This window comes from Molossus molossus, unplaced genomic scaffold (assembly GCF_014108415.1).
Source record: "Molossus molossus isolate mMolMol1 unplaced genomic scaffold, mMolMol1.p scaffold_m16_p_4, whole genome shotgun sequence".
Classification (NCBI taxonomy): domain Eukaryota; kingdom Metazoa; phylum Chordata; class Mammalia; order Chiroptera; family Molossidae; genus Molossus; species Molossus molossus.
The window spans coordinates 107,205,795-107,230,145 of NW_023425377.1; the positions used below are offsets into that span (position 1 = coordinate 107,205,795).

General features: G+C 35.2%; 1 protein-coding gene across 1 annotated transcript in view; it reads left to right on the plus strand.

Annotated features, from left to right (window-relative positions):
* The window catches only part of IQCM (IQ motif containing M), a 231,407-nt gene that overhangs the window by 40,246 nt on the left and 166,810 nt on the right, over nt 1-24,351 (plus strand). The window contains exons 4-5 of the mRNA XM_036282282.1: nt 5,302-5,392; nt 10,535-10,626. Coding sequence (XP_036138175.1) covers nt 5,302-5,392; nt 10,535-10,626 — 183 coding nt within the window. The remainder of the gene's footprint in view (nt 1-5,301; nt 5,393-10,534; nt 10,627-24,351) is intronic.

The following is a 24,351-nucleotide window of genomic DNA, read 5'->3' on the forward strand; positions in this document are numbered from 1 at the left end:
AGTGAGTAGTAGCAAGAGAAATTTAATTTTTGATTTGTTTTGTTATTAAGTGTTAGCTGTGATGGTGACTGCGTTAAAAGGCCACCAAATTTGCCCTGGCTGGTTTGGCTCAGCGGTTGGAGCGTCGGCCTGCGGTCCACAGAGACCCGGGTTCAGTTCCCGCTAAGGGCACTACCTTGGTTGCAGTTTGTCCCCAGCCCTGGTTGGGTCATGTGGGAGGCAGCCACTCGATGGATGTGTCCCTTTCACATCGATGTCTCTCTCTCTCCCTTCCTCTCTCTCCCTTCCACTCTATCTGAACAAAAAATGAAAAAATGTCCTGGGGTGAGGATAAAAAAACAAAAAGGCCATCAAATTTAAAACCTTCTATTTGACCTTGGTCAATTCTTTTCCCACCCTCTTGATATGTATTTCAAATCTTTGCCACTCTCTCGGAGACCCTTATCCAATGGGTATCCCCTTCTCTTAGTAAATGACCTCAACCCCCACTTAATGGAGAAAATAAAGGTATTCTTGATTAACTTATTGGAAATTTATCAATAACCACCTGGTCTACTTTGTCCTTTTAGAACAAAATGCCTCTTTTCTCTAGATCATGGCTAAATTCTACCCCATGCTTTCTCTGCCAGTAACTTATCTCATTTATCATGTCATTTGGTTTCCCCCTATGTTTTCAGCTCCCCACTTCTTATAATATGCAAGAACTCTAAAGGCTCTTCCCTCTTAAACTAAATCAATACCCCAAACATCTTCTTCTCAAACTTATGTCCTGTAGTGATCATTTCATCTCTCTTCTTCTCTTTAAACCACACCTCTTGGAAGGAGAGGCCATTTATTGTCTCCAGACACTTTAGTCCTTCAGCCCGGAGAAATCCTGCTTCTGCCTCCATCTTTCTGTGAACATTTCCCGCAATAAACTCCCAGTTACAAAAGCTAAAGGATACTTTTCACTCCTTGTTTTAAATTTATGAGATAATGGAAATAAATGTTCATAGCATTGTAATTGGAATTACTCAATTATACTCAATTTTTTGTGTAATTATATCATTATTTGGTTAATTCATTTCCCAGAGTATAGCCTTCATAGTCCCCAGGCTATTTTTTACATTTCTGGGGCCTAGCAGACTGCCCGTCATACTATAGGCATTCTGTAAATATTTGTTGAATGAATGATTGAATAAGTGGATGATGGATAAAAGCACAGCCCTTGTCCTCAAGAGACCACGGAAGAGTTCACTATCTAGCGAGGAATTGGCATTGTATTTAACACACATGTGCTAGAAATTCCAACAGTAGAAAATCATATGACATCCACCCAGCCCACACACTAGAATGTGAAATGTCAGTAAATTACAATCTGTCATTCTTGACTAATGAATCTGTCTATAAATTTGAAACATTAAGTTTTAAATTTTGTTATAATTACTTCGCATGAAATTGTAATTTAAATAGAGAGGTCTGAAAAAGAAAGAAAGATGAGGAAAGTGTTTTATAATAACTTCAGTATACAAAACTTAATTCTTGTTTTCTGAAGGTAAAGGATTTGGATTTAACCTATGTGAGGCACTTTTATGGTATCATTAAGTCTCTGTGTATAAGAGAACTTAAAGCCTTTCTAGCCCAACTATTTTTATGGTATAAAATAATATTTTCTACAATATTCTCCAGAAAGTTCTTATCAAATCTCTGCCAGGAGACACCTGTGATAGGAGACATACTCCCTTTTATGGTATCCAATTTCTGAATTATTAAAACTCTAAATTATACTTAGCATAATACCCTCTAGGTCCTAAATGAAATAAGTCACACAGAAAAAGGCAAATACCATATGGTTTCATTTACATGTGGAATCAAAAAAGCAAAACAAACGAACAAAAGAAAACAAAAACAGATAGAAAAGGAGATCAAACGGATGGTTTCTAGAGGGGTGGGGTGGGGGATGGGTGAGAAAAGTGCAGGGGAATGCGGTCAATAACACTGTGATGAGTTGCACAGTGCCAGATGATTATTAGACCTGGTGTGATGATCACACTCTAAACTATGTAAATGTTGCATCACCATATTGTGCACCTGAAACCAATATAGTATTGTACACTAACTATATAATCAAACCCCTCTTAATTCTAGAATACTAGCTTCTAATAACTTACATTGGCCTAGTTTAACTACTGCATTTAAGATTGGCTGCTTTTAGGCACCTGAATTAGAGCTATTTTTTTTTTTGGAAAGGGGAAATATAAGGATTGGTTATGACAGTTGTGGCAGAAGTGAGGGTCAGTTGAAAGAGGAATGGTAAACATATAGTAAGTATTGATATTAAAAATTTTGTGTAACTGAATAAGAGTTAACTATTGATTAATAATAACAAATGTTTAATGGATGTGTTGGATATTATGAGTATTGCAAATATTGCAGATTGTTTCAGTGTTTAGACTAAATAGTTTTTCCTGAGTTGAGTCTTGAAATGTGAATGGGTAGCAAAATGGGGGAAAGTATTTAAGGCATTCCTTTATTCAACACATTTTTATAGAGCACCTGAAAATCCAAAATGGAAAAAAAACACCACCTAAAGATTTAGGGAAGATCCCAGTTTCTGTTGCTGGCAGTTTCTGCATTTACCTGGTACCCTTGAACTTCATTTTCATTGCATGAGCAAGACACAGAATAAATACTCATGCCGCATACAAAATGTAAGTCAGTACAGAGACTTCCCAAATATGAGTCTTCTCCCAAATGAGGCCATCCGTGAAAGATTAAACCAGGAACATAAAAAGTCTTGCTTTGTAAGAAGAAAATTGAGTATTGCTTTGTAAAGAAACTTGAGTATCTTAGTCTTGGCTCTGAGAGAAGGAAAGAGTTTCTTCTTATAATTTATAACCACAAACAAGGTCACCTGGGATTGAATCAGAATCCATATAACTGGTGTCTCAAAATTCCCTAAGTGAGAAATTAGTTCAATGTTGTTATGAGTTGAAAGTTTCTCAACTGCCCAGAGGAAAAATAAATTATTTCTTGAGGAATGGATCTTATTCCCAGCTTGCAAATAATTCCCATTCCTATAGAATGAATTTATAATTTAAAAAAATCAAAAAGAAATTCACCACTTTGAGCGAGAGACTAAGCCTTTCAACTCCCCCAAAATGAAATTAGAGTTACAAAAACCACAGACATTAGAATTTTCTGATAGAGAATAGAAAATGGGTATGCTTTATATGTTTAAAAAGTAAAGTATGAAAATATGAGTGAATCAGGGACTACAAAAATGTCCTGGAAGATTTGATAAAAAACTAAAGAAACTTCTAGAAATAAATGTATAATCATTTAAATAAAAAATTTAATGTTGTAAATACAAATTTAATAAAGCTGAAGATAGAATTATTAAACTAGAGAGGGTATTTTAAGAAATTTATAAAATGAAGCACAAAGTCGTGGAAAATATGAAAGATTAAGAGCTCTGGAGAATCTATTGAGAATTTTTAACATGAATCTAACCAAAATTTTCTGATTAGGAAACACTAGAGAATGGGGTAGAAGGTAATTTTGGAAGAGATAATGACCACTGCTTCTCAGAGACCTGATTCCAGGACTGGGACAGGGGAAGGACAGAGTGAGCCAAGAACTCTATTGTGGCAGGAAGGAGGAGTATTCAATGGGGATGTGTCAAAATGGTCCAGGAGGTGACCAGCCAACTGTGTCATTAAGAGCATCAAAAAGAATACAGATGAAAGTAATTATAACACACTCAATAGAAAAGGAATTAACGTGTTATATTCTACATCTTCCCTCTCTAGGACTTAGCATAGCCATTTTCAATAAGTAGATGTTACTTAAATAAATACACAAACATGCATATTGAATATTACTGTAATTAAGAATGTAGGCTCCAAGATTAGGCTGCCTAGGTTTGAATATTCACTCTACCTACTGGCTACCTATATAACCTCGGAAAAGTTAACTTCTATTTTTTCTGCTTCAGTGTCCTTATCTGTAAAATAGAGATAAAAATAGTACCTAATTTATGGAGTGGTTCTGAGAATAAAATAAAATGATCTATATAAAGCCATTAGCACATTTAGCTTGTGACAAATATTTTTAAATGTTTCTATTTTTAAGACTCAAACATAAATTATTTCTCTATTTCACTTTAATATGATATTTCTCAACTTACCAGGTATTTTTACATAAAATGTCTTTTGAGCTCCATAGTTACCTCGAAAGTAAACAAGGCAGGAATTCCCTCCCTCTGATTAGGTACCTGAGGCTCCATGAGCTCTGGGACAGTAGATCAAGGTGAGGAAGCTAGAGTCAGGGATACAGGTTCGCTCCCTAGCTCTGCATCTTTTGACTTACAATATCTTGGGTAATCTGCTCTCCTTGTGTATAAAAGGGATTAATCATAGTACTTTGCCAAACAAACAAACAAGCAAAAAAACCGTCATAAGGCTTAAGTGTAAGATGATTCATAAGAAATGCTAGCTAACACCCCTGGTACATTACAAAGAGTCAACAAATATTAACGTTCTATTCTTCATTAGTCAACTGTGCTTTTCTGTTAGCATTGAGAAACCACTAGTTTGTAAATAATTCTAAAACAGGTTTCATCTCATATATTCTACCATAGACCTGAGCTTGTAACTTGAGCACACTTCATGTATGACAAGAGTTTGTTGTAATGTTTCAAACTAAATGTTAGTCCCGTTGCCTGTACAAAATAGAAAGTAATAGGCATTTTGGAAATATCTCTGTAATTGTCTCTTTGGACTCTAAGAACCAGATTTTTTTTGTTTTTTTTTTTTAAAGCAGAAACTGCCTTTTCTTAATTTTAAGCTTTCTATCAAATGGATGAGATTTTGGGAGCACTCAGTGTTCCTATTTATATTAACTAATGATTGCTAAATTATTTTAAAATGGGCTCGCCTATAAAAACTAAGCCTTATGATGATCGTGATGATAATAATGCTGATATGTGTAAACGTTTGTATCCACGGGCATGTGCTGTGCTGTTGCAGACATTTCTCGGGGAGCTCGCTCCTTCTTGATATATGCAGTTCATTTACTCTATACTTTTGGTGCTAAATTTTAGTAATTGCGAAACGTTTGAGGAGCATGGGCCGAAAAAAAACCCATTCAAATGTGTTTTTAGAGCACCTCTGTGTTAGCAATTTTTTTGGAAAAATATTGTACCACTTGTTATTAAAAAATCTGTGATTTGCAATTTAATTTGAAAAAATGCACTTATAACTTGAAAACTAATAGTATGCAATTAAAGCTTTATTTATTTATTTATTTTTTAAATTCCAGAACAAGTTAAACTGGGTAAAATAGTGTGTAATATTGAATCAGTGGGTAAAGAAATGGAGAAAGAAAAGCAACAGTACCATCAGAAATCCAGGTAATGTGTAATAAGCTAACCTATAGAAAATATGTCATTTTCTTCCACTTTGCCAATATTCTCAGACCAATTCTTGTGGTTTCTCAAGTCTATTAACACCCCGTGCTTGAGGCTAAGTTATCCTTCTGCTTGAGTCCCTCAAAGCATATCAATTATCAAAATTTTAGTTTCAGTTCAATTAACTTTTGAACTGGAGGATGTGTGAGTAGTTAAGCAAACCATCTGGGTTTTACAGTGTATAAGCTCCACTCCAATTTGTGGCTTTCCTGAGAAAAATGGCACATTTTATGATAATATTACATAAGTTTGGGATTTTAATAACTCATCTGCAGCAATTATGGAGCAGAGTTAAGTTATAACTTTTATTTTTTTAGTTTAATAACAGAAGGCAAAGCTGATCCCACAAAGCATAGTTAGAAGGCAGGCATTTTGAGTATGGCTTCTGCTTTCCAAAGGTGTGGGGAGATAGGTCAGTGGCTTTGCTAAATTATTCCACTAAATAGCATCAGCCTCTTCAAGATAATTTTACAATTGTGTATACAATTGTTGGCCTTAAAACTACAGGTAGACCCTGTAAAGTCCCTTTGGCACGCTTGGTAGGACCATTCATACTTGTGGAATGTAAATACTGCTCTGTTCAAATGTTTTTGTTTTTTTTTTCAGAGCCTTGTTTTACATTAATTTATTATTATGACGTGGTCAGGAATTGGGAGTAATTGGCACAATTATAAATAAGAGAAATTTGAGAAAATGTTGCCGTGGCTGTACAGAATGTCATTGATCATCCAATATCTATGCTGCAGACTGTACTTACCACTAGAAGATTCTTGCTCAGAAGTAACTTCCTCATTAAGTGTGATAAGATACTCAAGTTTGGAAGAGTAGAATATATGTAGAGCTTTAATAGTGAGGGTTTGGTTTTATTTGTGATAAGATATTAATTTGCAAAGGAAAAGAAATGACTGTATTGGAAATTTACTGGTTTTTTAAAATAGCCTTTCTGCCTCTACTTAATTTAACCCAAGGTCCAGGTTGGTCTAGCAGGGTGGTAGCTTTTAAAAGAGAGTTAATATAGCAATTTAACCAAATAGTTTAGAATTTCAGGGCTGCCTGGTGGAGCTTGGTTGGTTGGAGCATCATCCCATACAGTGAAAAGTTGCGGGTTCGATTTCTGGTCAGGCGCGTAAGGGAGGCAACCAAACGACGTTTCTCTCTCTCTCCCTCTCCCTCTCTCATCCTTCCTCTCTCTAAAAATCAATGAAAAATATATCCTCAGGTGAGGATTAGAAAAATAGTTTAGAATTTCAAGTAAGATTTTAATAAATATAAACATTAACTTATGTGAAAACCTACAATTTTTAGTATATTTAGTGTCAGAAATCCAAGGAGAAATAATAATGACTTAGGGACAAGTGGACACTTATTACTAATAAATCTGTTCATGTATAATATTTTTCAGTATGTTCCTCAAGAGAGTTGATATTTACCAAGTAATAATTTTTTTCTGCTACTGGTAGGAGATAAATGCCTCTCTACACCCTAATGTCCTATTTTTTATGAAAGTATGTCTCGCCTAATGAGGAAGATCAACACCCTGTGAAATTAAGTGCAAGTACCTGCACTTCCAATGACAGCCTGGGGCACATAATGCCTGAACTTAAATCCACCCAGACTGTCTTGTCTTTATAGTTTATGGCGGTAACGTTTTCTACCTTAGCTGTTAGCTTCATTTTATTAATATAAGAAGTGTGAAGGAGATGCAGAAGGAAAGACAAATAATTGTTTTGGGACATGATGACTCAGGATTTTAGAAAACCTGTCCTTAATTAGGCAGATAAAATGTCATTACACTGAAATTTTTATTGAAATCTAGTTCACCACATAATCAAGATAAGAAAACTTAGCAACAGAAAGAAAAATAGAAATCAGTCAGCAAGTCAGATGGGATAGTTGAAAATGCAGGGTTAGGCTCTGGGACTATTAGCAGCTATTGAACAACTCTCTGCGACACTCTCAAAGGGTTTCTGTCCAGGACAGTAGACCTCTGTGAGAGAAGCTGCATGGAAACTACTTACAATTCCCCTGAAGATGCCTTGAAAAATACTGATTTTTAATGTGGCACATTATTTTTAGGTAGACCATAAAACAAAAGAAATTTCTTTGGATAGTACACAGAGAAAAAGCATAGAATCTTATAAATGTATGATTTATTTCCTTTTCCCCAAATTGTCTGTTTGACTTGCAGAGGGAAAACAAAATTGAATACTGGTTTTTAAAATTTAAGTTCAAAGAAGTGTTCTTTAATATATCTTTGAATTTTATTAATCTCACCCAAGGATATTTTTTCCTTTTTTTTTTTTTTTTTTAGAGAGAGTGTTGAACAGAGGGAGCAAGGGGGGGGGGGGCAGAGAGGGAGAGAGAGAGAGAGAGAGATCGATCAATGTGAGATAGATGCATTGATTGGTTGCCTCGCATGCTCTTCGACCAGGGCCAAGGATCAAACATGCAACTCAGGTATGTGCCCTTGACCAGGAATTGAACACATGACCCTCCAGTGCGCAAGTCAATGCTCTAACCATTGTGCTATGCTGGCCAGGGCTATGTATCTTTGAATTTTAACTTCAAAGATTAATTATCATACATTAACATACTCTTTTTTATGACAATAATGATAAATGGGAGGAAATTCTAAATTTTGATTTTTCATCAAGGAAATTCATTTTTTATTCATTCATTTATTAGAGCCGATTTTTTAGTTGATAATATTTGGTGCCATTGGAGGTATGACTACTGCATTTCTGCAAATACATTCTATAATTCAGGCAAGTGAGCCTGGACTTCTCCCCCTAGTCTTGTGAACAGCAGGAGTTTCCTATGTGTTATATGACAATTTGTATTTAGGTAATTCTGATCGGTTTACTAACAGATGAAGATATTATAAAATAATGATAGAAATTCTCATGGTATTTCATATTTGTGTTGAAATAAGACTTTTATTTCACCTTAATGTTTGTAAAATATTTTGCTTAAGTGGATGAATTGCAGTCTACTTCTATTAGACTCTTTCATTAATAGGGAATAATTTTTAAAAATGCAATTAATAGTCTAATTAAAATAGTTCTAATTTACATAATATTTAACCATGGATCACATAGAAGAAAGCAAAGCAAACTGTGACTGATCACTTTATTTTGGCCCAGTTCTTGGTGGCAAACAAATAAATTCTAGAATTTCAAATGGAGTTATAGCCTCTCATGTTTGCCTTGGCAATATGACTTTTTTTGTTAATCCTCACCCAAGGATATTTTTTTCCATTGATATTTAGAGAAAGTGAATGGGGAGGGGGGGGAGGGAGAGAAAGAGAGAGAGAAAGAAAGAAAGAGAAACATCAATGTGAGAGAGACACATTGATTGGTTGCCTCCTGCAAAAGCCCCTACTGGGCTGGGATATTAAACCTGCAACCCAGGTAAGTGCTTTTGACTGAGAATCAAACCCTTTACCTTTAAGTGCACACACTGACACTCTAACCACTGAGACACATGGGCCAGGGCAATATGACTTTGTTATATTAGGGATACATCGGTTCTTTGGCTACCTGCATGGGCATGACCACATGAGTGACAACTAGACTAATGGGTCTTATAAGTCATTCATTTATTTACTATTTATTGAGTGCTTATCATGTGCCTAATGTAGAATTCTGAACAGGACAGTTACACTCTCTTTCCACACATACCTACTCTCTGATGGGCAAAATGTTTTAAAATCTTAAAAATTTATTTAAATTTTTTTTTTATCCTCATCCGAGGAAATTTTTTCATTTTTTGTTCAGATAGAGTGAGAGGGAGAGAGAGGAATAGAGAGAGAGAGAAAGAGAGAGAGACATCAACGTGAAAGGGACACATTGAATGGCTGCCACCTGCACGACCCAACGAGGGCCAGGGACAAACTGCAACCAAGGTACATGCTCTTAGCGGGAACGGAACCTGGGTCTCTTGGGACCACAGGCTGATGCTCTAACCACTGAGCGAAACCGGCCAGGGCTTATTTAACATTTATATAACATGTGAACTAACAATTTCATTTCTAGGCATTTATAATAAGGAAATAATTGGACAAGTACACACATATGAATACTCAAAGACATTTATTCTTGTTTATAAATAACAACAAAAATGAAAGCAACCCAAATCTCTAGCAAAAGAAGATTCATAAATAAACCATCAGTATGTTAAATCCATACAGTGGAATGTTATATAATGGCCAAAATAACAATGTGCATTTTTGCTCATTTACAAGGAAAGGTATTCATGATAAAAAGTGTAAAAATAAGATATAAAGTTATGTACACATAAACAAAGAACAGGTATGGAATATATTGCACATTTTAATATACATGACAAATGGTGTCAGTATAAAGTAATAATAGAAAGCTTAAGCTTTGTTCTTTAAGTTCTACCCACTGCCTCCATTTAAATCCTGGCTCTATCCATTTCTAGCTGAGATAATCTAAACTGCATAGTATTTAACATAAATGTCTTAGTTTCTTCATTTATAAAATGGGTATAATGATAGTAAATACCCAGAGGCTTGTGATGCGGATTAGATGTGATAGACACACAAAGGGTTTAGTATAGTGCCTGGCCAGTAGGAAGCACTAAAGGGTCTGCAATTATCACTAAAATATTAGGATGGTGAATTAAGGGTAATTTTAATTTTCTTCTTTTGCTTATTACATTTTCTAAAGTTTCTATCTAATACCTGGTTTGTGATTCCACTGACGTGGAAGCTTTCCAAGTCATGATAGGAAACATATTTAAAATCTTTTGCAAAATAGAGAGGAAATAGACATGATGCATGTTCATTTTTGTTAGTTTTTTGTTGTTGTTCAGAAAGTAAATGTTACTATTTGTTATCCATGCTCAGAACCATCAAAATTGGGTATTATTTTGTCTTCATTCAGTAACAAATATTTATGGAGGGCCTACGATGTGCCCTTGACTGGAGGGCACTGATGGTACAACAGGTATTGTCTCTGTTGATAGGAGGCAAGTTGTTTTCTTTCCAAGATTGGTATCTAATTATTTCAAAACAGGGACTGTTAAGTCACTAAGAGCTCTAACTTTATGTTTTTGAAACAGAATATTGGACTTAAACACCATCCCCATCAACAAACTTGGCTTGTCCTCAGGATACATGACCTCTTCTTTGATGGGGTTTCTGAAAGAAAATGGTGAGTCTCATTGTATAAGTGTTGGTAACAGTGATTTTCATTCATTTAAAATGCAAAGTAAAATGGCTAGTATTGAACAGTGATTTAGTTTATATTTCATTTCAAATACTTTGCCAAAAAGATTTCAGAAACAAGTATTAATAATTTTTAGTTTCCTTTTTGACTTTAGAGATTGAATTATTTTGACGTGCTTGAATTTTAAGTGTTAGAAAATTATAAGGATAAATTCTTATACATTTTAAAGTTTCTCAGTAGTTGAGTTATTGTTTTTTTTTTTTAAATGACATAATTCTTCAAAAGAAAATATAGATGATTCTTTAAAATCCCTTAAGTGTGATTGAAAAACTCTTTGGACTTTGGTAAGCTGCTTGAAGACCTAGGGGGTTATTGATTCAAAGAAACTATTTTGTACCTTTTCTTTTTTTTAACTTATTACTCATGCTTTTGAGCTTCATACTGTCATTAAGAGAAAACTCTTCTTGTAGAGTGGGACTTTGATTAATTTTGGAAGAAATTTTTGAAAACTTGCAGAATAAACTCCTTCTTGGGTTCTCAAGTCACTTTTGCATAATTCCTTGCTCCAATTGCAATTTTACTTCTTTTATTTATCTAGACTATTATAGAAAGAATTTCAGCATCAAGTAGAGGCTCATGAAACACGTTTTCATTAATCCAACTAATTTTCTCCAAACTATTAATATTTGTGAATATAATGTCAGAATTTCAAACAGATACAATGAGTTGTTTAATATTGTTCATTGTTATATTGCGCCGTAGCTTAAATTCTTTTAAGGCTTGATCAGATAATTTGAGGCCCTTGGGTAGTGGAATAACGGGTGGGTGTCAGTTGAGTTTGGATTTGAAGAGTATGAAAAGAAGTAAATGCTGTCAAAAATTCTTCATAAGGTAAAGGTGTAATGGATGAAATTGTTTTAATAGATAACTACCTCATAATTGAAAGTATTCTATTTCTGTGACATTTAGAGTTTATTCAGGATCATCCTAAGGGTTGATGGGAACCTCTATTTTCATATTGTCCACCTCATATAAATCACTTATGTCTTTCCCCCGTGGAGGAACCTTTTAACTCATTGAAATGTTCAGTAATTCTCATGGCTTTTGTCTGAATGTAGAAATTTATTTAAACCTTCTTTTCCCATGTACTCAGAGCTTATGCTACAGAGGCTTGACCACTGTTTGCTTGATGCTAAAGAAAATGTAGAAGACCTTCCTAAAATAAGTGTTGAGGAATCCTAGTTAAATGGTAATTGGAAAGCTGGTAGAATGGGCAGTCACCTGCATGACATATTTTGAGATTTGCTAATGGTTCTATCTGTGCAAATTTTTTTGCTGAAATATCTACTAATAGAACCATAACTTCACAGAAACTGGAGTCACCCTGTACTGATCTCAGTGGTACGTCACTGGCACATGTTAGACATTAATAAACATTTGTTAAATCAATGAATGTAAATTAAAAGGAGAAGCCGCCTAAATGGAATATAGTTCTCTATGTACCTGTATATCTGTTTCTGCATATTTGATTGTTAAATGAATGAATGAATGAATGAATGAGTGTCTGTTTCTGCATATTAGGCTAAATTATGATAACTGCTGAAAGAAAAAAGAGTTTAGGAAAGTAAAATATAATAATAACTAATAAATATAAACATGCAAAAGAATAGAACAAGCTACTATTTTTTAGTTCTTGTTTACTGATTTTATGTAGACTGCAGAGATACCATTCAAATAAGAAAATGTTATGCAGCTTAATTTATATGCTTTAAAACCAAATTGTTGGGCAGATTATTAGTTTTATGATATAAGTCTCTCAGTACTCATATAACTTCCTGGGGAGTTGGAAGGTTGAATATGCTGAAAGTGTAAAAAATTGCAATAAAAATAATTATTTCCATATGCTATTGGGTAGCTATTCTTTTTTTTTCCCTTAAAATGAAATGTATTTTTAATCAAATAAGAGTGGGAATTTCATCACTGCTTTGCTGTACGTAAAGCTTTTGTTTTATTTTGTCTTGTTTTCAGCCAAACCACTTCTTTTATAATTGGAACTTTTTTTTTTTGGTAAGGGCAGAAATAGCTTACGGCTTGTGGCCAGCAACTTATTTTATGTAAGCCGTTAGTAAAATGTAAAATATGTGGATTTTCTTTTTGAATAACCTTGGTGTGGTCCTGGCTTTGTGTCTCGGGTGGAAAATAATGAATACTTTTTATATGCTTTATCATTTTTTAGTTCATCTTAAGGCTATTGTCTAAAAATTTGCACAACAAAGCTGTTTCTTCCCATGATTATATAACTCTGTTTAGTGGGTTACAGCTTCACTGAATGTCTGAGACAGTCACCGAGGCCGACTTACTAACAGAATGTAGCTTAAATTATGACAGAATGTAGATATCTTGTGGTTTCCTCTGGGGTGGATGGTAATTTACTGGGCTTTTAAATAAAAATAGCCAAATTCTTTTTTTAGAATAAATAATTATTCTTATTAAATGAAAATGGAAAGGAAATTAGAACATAGGAATTAAGGCAAAGTCATTGTTTCTATCCATTTGACTTATATATCATTATATATAATATATACATTATATATAAATGTACATATCTTACACTGCTTGAAGCCTTGCCCTTTAAAGCAATACAGCACAGTGATTAAGAGTGAAGGTACTGAAGTTATTCTAGTTATTCTAATGAGGTTACAATTTTGGCTCTGCCAGTTTCTAGCTGGGAAGCCTCATGCAAGTTATTTAATCGCTCTGTGATTTATTAGTTACATAGGGAATAATAACAATACCAACCTGAAAGATTTTAGATAATGCTTGTCAAGTATATAACATATATCCTGGTGTTGAATAAAATCGAGCTATGATTATTAGCTACAATTCCCTAGATATAAATTATAAAGCATAATAGTTTTGAAAATCTGGTGTTGGAGATGTAGCTGGACCCTATCCTAAAGGGTACATTACCAGAAACACGGGACACATGTCATTACAACCCTGACTTACACTATCAGGAGCACCAAACTCAAGAAGTGCGGTTTATTGTCTCTGTGTTAACACAGTCCCTGGGACCTTCCCTGTATTCAGCTGTTTTTGAAAATGTCATGGTAAGCATTGTGTTAGACCTTGACTCTGCCTGTTTACCCTCCATTTCAATACCTTTGGTAGCTCACTCTTAAACTTATATTGCTCAAGGGCCCCTTTCACCAGGGATTTGAAAGCTTTCTCCCCATCTTTATGGGTTCCTGGCAGAAGTGCTTTAATGGACTTTTTCAAAAGTGAATTCTGGGAAGAAGGAAGATGGTGTCAAAGAAGGCCATGTTACTCGATGTAAGAACCAACTCTCTGTGTGACCTGGGGCCAATCCCTTCAATTTTCTGGGCTTTACTTTCATCATCTATAATCCTCAAGAATGAAACTTCCCTCAACAAAGGGGATGTAAAGGTTAGAAAAACAATGTTTTTTCTCTACATGGCTTCTTCTTGGATATTAAAACCTCTCTTGCATAATCTTTCTTCCTGACCTCATCCCACATCCTTGCCATTCCTGAATCCCATTTATTGTTCTCCCTGAATTCTTAATCAGTAACTAGCAAAAATCCTAAATCCTTAATCCTAAGGGTTCCCTTTGGTTGTAATGGAAACCTGTGCTCTGTTCCCAACTCTGAGGACATTTCTTCCTCTGCCACTCCCTGCCTCACATCTCTGGCACTGAAGATGGGCGCAGTTACCTCTTTATTTCTCATGCTGTTTCCAGACCTTTCTTTCTTCCTCTTCCTTAAAACTCCCAGCTGTGAATCTCATGTCATCAAATGATATCCTTCATTACTTGTCCTTCTTACAGTCATCTATTGATTTGTATCCATTTTCTCATATCTTAAAATATTTAGCCCCTGAACCCTTGTAACTTTCTCAAGCGCTAGTCTTATAACAACTTTGTGATTTTGGCATCCAAATAAATAAGCTCTCTCATTCATTGGCTTCTCAAGTCCCTGACCTCTTTTCCTCCAGTGGTTGTTGCCTTCCATCACACTATATGTAGATTCAGATAGTTGTGGCCCAGAGATCTTTGAAATATTTTTCAAAGTCTCACTTTGAAGAGCACCACCATTCAACCAGATCACCTCTGAACTGCAACAACATTTTTTAACTCTCATTGGGCGTCTTGGGGCCCCTAATGTTCATTGGAGGCTTGGATTTCTCTCTAGTTATTCTTATTCCCTTGGTAATTTTATCCATGCATGGCTTTAAGTACCATTCATATTCTGATGACTTTAAAATTATATCTCCCACTTGGTTATTCTCTTGAACTCCTGCTCACTTTCAACTGCTTATTCAGCATTTCTGCCTGGACTTTTAATAAGCACTTTAAACCTAATGTGTCCAGCTCGGGAACTTTTTACTTGTTGTTCTCTTTGGAAAGCTCTTTCCTTGAGATGTCACGGTCATCACTTCACTACTTCCAGGCTTTGTCCAAATGCCTCCCCGTCAGTGAGGACATCCCTGACCATCCTAACGTCGTAGGAACCTGACCCCCAACCCATGTGCCTCTCCTGCTTTATTTGGCTCTCTGGTGCTTAAGGCCTCAGGACAGATTTTCTATTTTACATCTCTGATTTAGTCAGCCTCCTCCTGCAAGAATGGCATCTCCACAAATTCCAATAGCTTCTATTAATTTTTTTTTACTACCAAATCCCTAAGATCCAGGCTCATTCTTGGCACATAAGAAGTGCTTACATTATTTTGTTGAATAAATGAATATACTGCTATTTTATTTTCTAAAAGAGTGGTACCAATTTTCATATGTTTTCTACTCAATAAGGAAAATTATCTAATTTGTTAGAATAAATATTTTCACCCATGGAGCTCAAATATACTGTTTTCATTTTGAATGAAAACTACAGCTGAAGAAATACAGCTGTGTGTGTGTGTGTGTGTGTGTGTGTGTGTGTCTGTGTTTCTGAAAATATGGTGAAAAACTATGCAAGGAAAGACTTCTGGGTTGCAGAACACCTAAAAAAGCTAGTTAAATATTAAAAGATAGTTTTAAAAACCTGGCTGAGCTGGCAATAAATCATAAAAACAATAAAACCAGAAAATGTAAGAAAGCCTGATTCTATAGGGGTTTAATTTTTTTTAGAGTACTTTCTTTTTAGGGCTCATATCTATTTCTAGTGGCCTAGAACTTTCCTAGTTAAGGAAAAGCAACAAAAAGTTGGCATCACTTATACTATTTTTTCTTTCTATTATCTATCTATCTATCTATCTATCTATCTATCTATCTATCTACCTACCTACCTACCTACCTATCATCTATCTCTCTATCCATCCATCTAACCATCCTTCCATCCATCCATCCATCCATCCATCCATCCATCCATCCTTCCTTCCTTCCTTCCTTCCATCCATCCATCCATCCTTCCAGCCAGCCAGCCATCATGCATATATGTATGCATACATTTATTGCGAGGCCTTAGATATCCAGATTTAGATGAATAGAAACCCTTATTTTGTGGTACATAGTCATCAATTGTCCATGAATTGCTCTCTTTTATTTTATTTTTTGTATTATTTCATATAATAATGAACACAAACAATTTCCTAATTTTTTGTTGTCTGGAATAATTTGTGTAATATTATGCTATTTGTTTTTTCTTAAATGTTGGAGAAAAGTCACTGGTGAATCCAGGTGGCCTGGAGATTACTTTATATGGAATTTAAAATTCACAGTTTAAATGTCTTTAATAAAATTAGGACTGATGAAACTATTTCTATCTTCTATTAATTTGAAAAAGTTATGTTGGTAGGGATATATCTACATTGTCAAAACTATTGCCATTCTGTTGTCCATAATAACATTAGTATTGATGTCTCCTTTTCAGTTTTTTTTTTTAATGTCAAAAAATCAGTTGCATTTTATTTATTTATTTTATTTTTTTGCTTTATTTTTTTATTAATTAATTTTTGTTACAGATGTTTCTCCTTTTCCCCCCACTGATTCCCCACTCCCCCCCTCCCTCCCTGCCCTTTCCCCAGTTTGTTGTCCATGTCCATTGTTCATGCATACATGCGTATAAGTTCTGTGGTTTATCTCTCCCTCACCACCCCCCTATTTAGGGGATTGTCAGTCTGTATCCCACTTCCGCATCTCTGGGACTAACCCCTTCCTCAGACTGTTATGTTCATTATATTCCACAAATAAGTGAGATCATATGAAACTTGTCTTTCTCTGTTTGGCTTGTTTCACTTAGGATGATACTTTCCAGGTCCCTCCATGTCGTCTCAAAGGATAAGAGATCTTTCTTTCTTACAGCTGCATAGTACTCCATTGTGTATATGTACCACAGCTTTTTGATCCATTCGTCTACTGATGGACACTTGGGCTGTTTCCAGATCTTAGCGATTATAAATAGTGCTGCTACGAACATGGGGGTACATATATTCTTTCTGATTGGTGTTTTAGGCTTCTTAGGGTATATTCCTAGAAGTGGGATCACTGGGTCAAATGGAAGTTCAATTTTTAATTTTTTGAGGTAACACCATATTGTTTTCCATAGTGGCTGCACCAGTCTGCATTCCCACCAGCAGTGTACTAGAGTCCCCTTTCCTCTACACCCTCGCCAACACTTGTTGTTTGATGATTTGTTGATGGTGGTCATTCTGACAGGTGTGAGGTGATACCTCATTGTTGTTTTAATTTGCATCTCTCTGATGATTAGTGATGATGAGCATTTCTTCATATGTTTCTTAGCCATTTGTATGTCCTGTTTGGAGAGGTGTCTATTTAGTTCCTCTGCCCATTTTTTAATTGGATTCTTTGTCTTCCTTTTGTGGAGTTGTATGAGCACTCTATATGTATTGGAAATTAACCCCTTATCTGATATATCATTGGCAATTATGTTCTCTCATACAGTGGGTAGCCTTTCCGTTTTGATGATTCTTTTCAGTTTTTAATATTGATTATTTAAGCCCTTTATTTTATCTTGCCTCCCACTTTCTTTTTTAATTCCTCACCTGAGGATATTTTTCTACTTATTATCAGACAGAGTGAGAGGGAGGGAGGGAGAAAGAGAGACAAAGAGAAACATTGATATGAAAGAGCCACATCAACTGGTTGCCTGCCGCACAACCCAACCAGGGCTAGGGACCAACCGCAATCAAAGTACGTGCCCTTGACCAGAATAGAACCTGCGACTCATTGGTCCATGGGCTGACGCTCTAACTGCTGAGTCAAACTGGCCAGGGCCCCTCTTTCTTTCTCTTTGGTCAGTTTGTCAACTTTATTTTTTATTATTGTGTAAAGCCAGTTTTTATTTTTACTGATTTTCTCTATAGCACATTGCTTTCTATTTCCTGAATTTCTGTGTATCATTATATTTTCCTGCTCTTCATGTTGGACACCTCTGACTGAGCACTGTTTTTGAGACTCTAATATTTGTTACTTGATTTTATTCAGCATTTACTCATAACAATAAATATTTTCTAAACATTGTTATTTCTGGTTCTATTATCTAGTTAGTGTGATGCAATCTTTTCTCAGTAAACTGGATGAGTTTTTGGAGGAAAGCAGTTCCCAATAGATTGGTGGAAATATGAGGTCTCAAAAAAATATTTTATAAATTAGCTTTTGTTTCCCTTAGAAGACAGCATGAAATAAACAACACTCTGCCATTAGACTCATATTGTATTAAGATCACTACCAAAATTTTAGGTTTTATTTTTGCTATTATAAACATATAAACATATTAAGAAACATTTGAAGAAAGGAAAATACTTGTCCATTAATGCCAATATTCTCTCACAGCCATGATTAACAACTTGGTTTATTTCCTTTCAATTTTATTTCCTTTGCATCTTGTAAAAACCTGGTAGCAAGTAAAGGGATTGAAAAAGATATTTAATGCAAATGGAAATTTTAAAAAAGTTGGGGTAGCAATACTGTATCACAAAAGATAGACTTTAAAACAAAGGCTACAATAAGAGACAAAGAAGGCCACTACATTATGATAAAGGAATCAATTCAACAAGAGGATATAACCCTTGTAAACATTTATATATCCAACATAGGAGCACCTAAATATATAAAGCAAATCTTGATGGACATAAAGATGGAGATCAACAGTAATACAATCATAGAAGATTTTAATAGCCTATTGACATAAATGGGTAAGTTTTCCAGACAGAAAATCAACAAGGAAACAGTGGCTTTAAATTACTTACTAGATCAGATGGATGTAATTGATATATTCAGAGCATTTCATCCCAAAGCAGCAGAATATACTTTTTTTTTTTTCAAGTGCACATGGAACATTTGAATAGACCACATGTTAGGACACACAATAAGTCTCAATAAATTTAAGAAGATTGAAATCATATCAAGCATCTTCTCTGACCATAGTTGTATGAAATTAGAAATCAATCACATGGAAAAACACACAAACACATTACTAACATTACTAAACAATGATAAATGGATTGACAGTGACATCAAGGAAGAAATCTAAAGATACCTTGAAACAAATGAAGGTGAGAACACAACAACCCAAAATTTATAGGAAAGAGTGAAAACAGTCCAGAGAGGGAATTTTTTTTTTTTTTTTTTTATCCTCACCCTAGGACATTTTTCCATTTTTTGTTCAGAATAGAGCGGGAGGGAGAGAGAGGAAGAGAGAGAGAGAGAAACATCAACATGAAGGGACACATCGAGTGGCTGCCACCCACACAACCAACCAAGGCCGGGGACAAACTGCAACTGAGGCACGTGCCCTTAGCGGGAACCGAACCCCGGTCTCTCTGTACCGCAGGCCAACGCTCCAACTGCTGAGCCAAACCGGCCAGGGCCAGAGAGGGAAATTTATAGCATTACAGTCCTACTTCAAGAAACAAGAAAAATCTCAAACAATCTAACCTTACACTTAAATGAACTAGAAAAACAACAACAAACAAAGCTCAAAGTGAGTAGAAGAAAGGAAAAAGATCAGAGCAGAAATAAATGTCAGAGTCTAAAAAAAAATTATAAAAGATCAGTGAAACCAACAGTTAGTTCTTTAAAAAGATAAACAAGATTGATAAACCTTTAACCAACCTCATCAAGAAAAAAAAGAATCCAAATAAAATTATAAATGAAAGAGAAATAACAACTGACACCATATTAATACAAAAGATTGTAAGAAATATTATAAACAACTACATACCAACAAATTGGACAATCTGGAAAAAATGGATAAATTTCTAGACATATATAAAATCTCCCAAAACTGAATCAAGAAACAAAATCTCGCGTGGCCAGTGTGGCTCAGTGGATTGAGCATTTCCCCATGGACTGAGATGTCCCAGTTCAATTCCCAGTCAGGGCACATGCCCAGGTTGTGGGCTCGATCCCCAGTAGGGGGTGTGCAGAAGGCAGCCAATCAATGTTTCTCTCTCATATCAGCGTTTCTCTCTCTCTCTCCTTCCCCCCCCCTCTCTAAAATCAATAAAAACATATTTTAAAAAAGAAGAAACAAAATTTGAGCAAAGCAATTACAATTAATGAAATTGAAGCAGTAATCAAGAAAGTTCCAGAAAATAAAAGTGCTGAACCAGATGCCTTCACAGGTGATTTTACCAAACATTCAAAGAAAAACTAACACATCTTTCTCAAACCATTTCAAAAAATTCAGGGAGAGAAGTCTCCCAAGCTCCTTTTACGAGGCCAGCATTATCCTAATTCCAAAGTCAGATAAAGACACTACAATGAAAGAAAATTATAGGCCAATAATCTTGTTAAAAATAGATGCAATAATTCTCGACAAAATTGAATCTAGCAATACATTAAAAGGATCATACACTATGATCAAGTGGGATTTATTCCTGGGATGCAATATTGGTACAATATCTACAGATCAATTAATGTGATGCACCACATAAACAAAATGAAGGATAAAGATCATATGATTATATCAATAGATACAGAAAAAGCACTTGACAAAATTCAGCACCCATTTATGATAAAAATTATCAGCAAAGTAGGAATAGAGGAAACATATTTCAACATAATGAAGTCCATATATGACTGACCCATAGCTAACATAATACTAATGGGGGGAAATTAAAAGCATTTCCCTTAATATTAGGAATGAGACAGGAATGCCCACTTTCACCACTTTTACTCAGCATAGTGCTGGAAGTCTTAGTCACAATAATCAGAAAAGAATAAGAAATGAAAGGCATTCAAACTGGAAAGAAAGACGTAAAACTGTTTGCAGATTGCATGATGCCATATATAGAGAACCCTAAATGATGGCAAAAAAAAAAAAAAAAAAAAAAAGCCTACTCGAACTTATAAATAAATTCAGTAAAGTAGAAGGATACCAAATAAATATCCAGAAATCAGTTGCATTTTTATACAACCAGAAAGGAAAACTAAAAAAAAAAAAAAAAAAATCTCTTTTACAATTACATAAAAAATATAAAATACCTAGGAATAAATTCAACCAAGGAAGTGAAAGACCTGTACTAGGAAAATTATAAAACACTGAAGAAAAAATTGAAGAAGATACAAATAAGTGGAAGTATATACCATGCTTATGAAGAGGAAGAATTAATCTAATTAAAATGTCCATGCTACCCAAAGCAATCTATAAATTCAATGCAATTCCTATGAAAAGACCAGTAACGTATTTCACAGAACAAATAATCCAAAAATGTATATGGAACTACAAAATAGCCTCAGCAGTCTTGAGGAAAAAGGACAAAGTTAGAGAGATCACACCACGTAATAGCAAACTATACTACAAGCTCATAGTAATCAACACAGCATGGTACTGGTTAAAAAAAAAAAAAATCAGACATATAGATCACAATAGAAGAGAATAGAGAGCCCAGAAATAAATCCACATCTATATGGCAATTAATATTTGACAAAGAAGGCAAGAACAATCAATGGGGTAGAGATAATCTATTTAATAAATATTGTTGGGATAATAGAAAAGATACATGCAAAAAAATGAAACAAGACCACCTTCTTCTTTTTTTTTTTTAATGAATTTTTATTTATTTTTTTGTTACAGATATTTTACCTTTTTACCCCATTGGCACCCCCCACCCTACCCCCCCTCCACCCTGTCCCCGGCTTAGTTGTCCATGTCCATTGGTCATGCACACATGCATATAAGTTCCGTGGTTTATCTCTTCCCACCCCCCCCACCCCCCATCCCCTCTTCTGAGGGATGTCAGTCTGTGCCCTACTTCCATGTGTCTGGGTCTACTGTATTCCTCAGACTGTTATATTCATTATATTCCGTATATAAGTGAGATCATGTGGTATTTGTCTTTTTCTGCTTGGCTTCTTTCACTTAGGATAATACTTTCCAGGTCCCTCCATGTCGTCTCAAAGGATAAGAGATCTTTCTTTCTTACCGCTACATAGTACTCAATTGTGTATATGTACCACAGCTTTTTGATCCATTCGTCTACTGGTGGACACTTGGGCTGTTTCCAGATCTTAGCTATTGTAAATAGTGCTGCTATGAACATGGGGGTACATATATTCTTCCTGATTGGTGTTTCAGGCTTCTTAGGGTATATTCCCAGCAGTGGGATCACTGGGTCAAATGGAAGTTCAATTTTTAATTTTTTGAGGTAGCACCATATTGTTTTCCATAGCGGCTGCACCAGTCTGCATTCCCACCAGCAGTGTATTAGAGTCCCCTTTTCTCCACATTCTCGCCAACACTTGTTGTTTGATGATTTGTTGATGGCGGCCATTCTGACAGGTGTGAGGTGATACCTCATTGTTGTTTTAATTTGCATCTCTCTGATGATTAGTGATGTTGAGCATTTCTTCATATGTCTCTTGGCCATTTGTATGTCCTGTTTGGAGAGGTGTCTATTCAGTTCCTCTGCCCATTTTTTAATTGGGTTCTTTGTCTTCCTTTTGTGGAGTTGTATGAGCACTCTATATATATTGGAAATTAACCCCTTATCTGATACATCATTGGCAATGATGTTCTCCCATACAGTGGGTTGCCTTTCCATTTTGATGATTGTTTCTTTTGCTGTGCAGAAGCTTTTTAGTCTGATGTAGTCCCATGTGTTCATTTTCTCCTTTATTTCTGTTGCCTTAGGTGATGTATCAGTGAAAATTCTGCTCCGTATGATGTCCGAAATTTTGTTGCCTACATTTTCTTCTAGAATTTTTATGGATTCAAGGGTCACATTTAAGTGTTTTATCCATTTTGAGTTTATTTATGTGTAAGGTGTAAGTTGATGGTCTAGTTTCATTTTTTTGCATGTAGCTGTCCAATTTTCCCAACACCATTTATTAAAGAGGCTGTCTTTACTCCACTGTATGCTCTTGCCACCTTTGTCAAATATTAATTGAGCGTATTGCCTTGGGTCCATTTCTGGGTTTTCAGTTCTGTTCCACTGGTCTATATGCCTGTTTTTGTGCCAGTACCAGGCTGTTTTGGTTACAGTCGCTTTGTAGTATAACCTGATATCTGGTATTGTGATCCCACCTACTTTGTTCTTCTTTTTCAAGATTGCTGTGGCTATTCGGGGTCTTTTTTGGTTCCATATGAACTTTTGAAGTATTTGTTCTAGTTCTATGAAATATGTCGTTGGTATTTTGATGGGGATTGCATTGAATCTATAGATTGCTTTGGGTAGTATGGACATTTTAATGATGTTAATTCTTCCAATCCATGAACAGGGTATGTGCTTCCACTTTTTTATATCTTGCTCTATTTCATTTTTCAATGACCTGTAGTTTTCTGCAAATAGGTCCTTTACTTCTTTGGTTAAGTTTATTCCTAGGTATTGTAATTTTTTTGGCGCGATGGTAAATGGGATTGTTTTTTCAGTTTCTCTTTCTGTGAGTTCATCATTGATGTACAAGAATGCCGTCGATTTCTTGACGTTAATTTTGTATCCTGCTACTTTGCCAAATTCATTTATTAAGTCTAATAGATTTTTGATGGAGTCTTTAGGGTTTTCTATGTACAATATCATGTCATCTGCAAATAAGGACATTTTCACTTCCTCCTTTCCAATTTGGATCCCTTTTATTTTTTCTTTATGTCTGATTGCTGTGGTTTAGACTTCCAGTACAATGTTAAATAAGAATGGCGAAAGTGGACATCCCTGTCTTGTTCCTGTTCTTAATGGAAATGTTTTTAGTTTCTGTCCATTGAGTATGATGTTGGCTGTAGGTCTTTCATATATGGCCTTTATTATGTCGAGATATGATCCCTCTATTCCTACATTGCTGAGCGTTTTTATCAGAAATGGATGCTGGATTTTGTCGAATGCTTTTTCAGCATCTATTGATATGATCATGTGGTTTTTATTCTTCATTTTGTTTATGTGGTGTATCACGTTTATTGATTTGCGAATATTGTACCAGCCTTGCATCCCTGGAATGAATCCCACTTGGTCATGGTGAATAATTTTTTTGATGTATTTCTGGATCCGATTTGCTAATATTTTGTTCAGGATTTTGGCGTCTATGTTCATCAGGGATATTGGCCTGTAGTTTTCTTTCTTCGTAGTGTCTTTTTCTGGTTTTGGAATTAGAATAATGCTGGCCTCATAGAATGTGTTTGGAAGTCTTCCTTCCTCTTGAATTTTTTGAAATAGTTTGAGGAGAATGGGTGTTAGTTCTTTTTTGAATGTTCGGTAAAACTCCCCCGTGAAACCATCTGGGCCTGGGCTTTTGTTTGCTGGG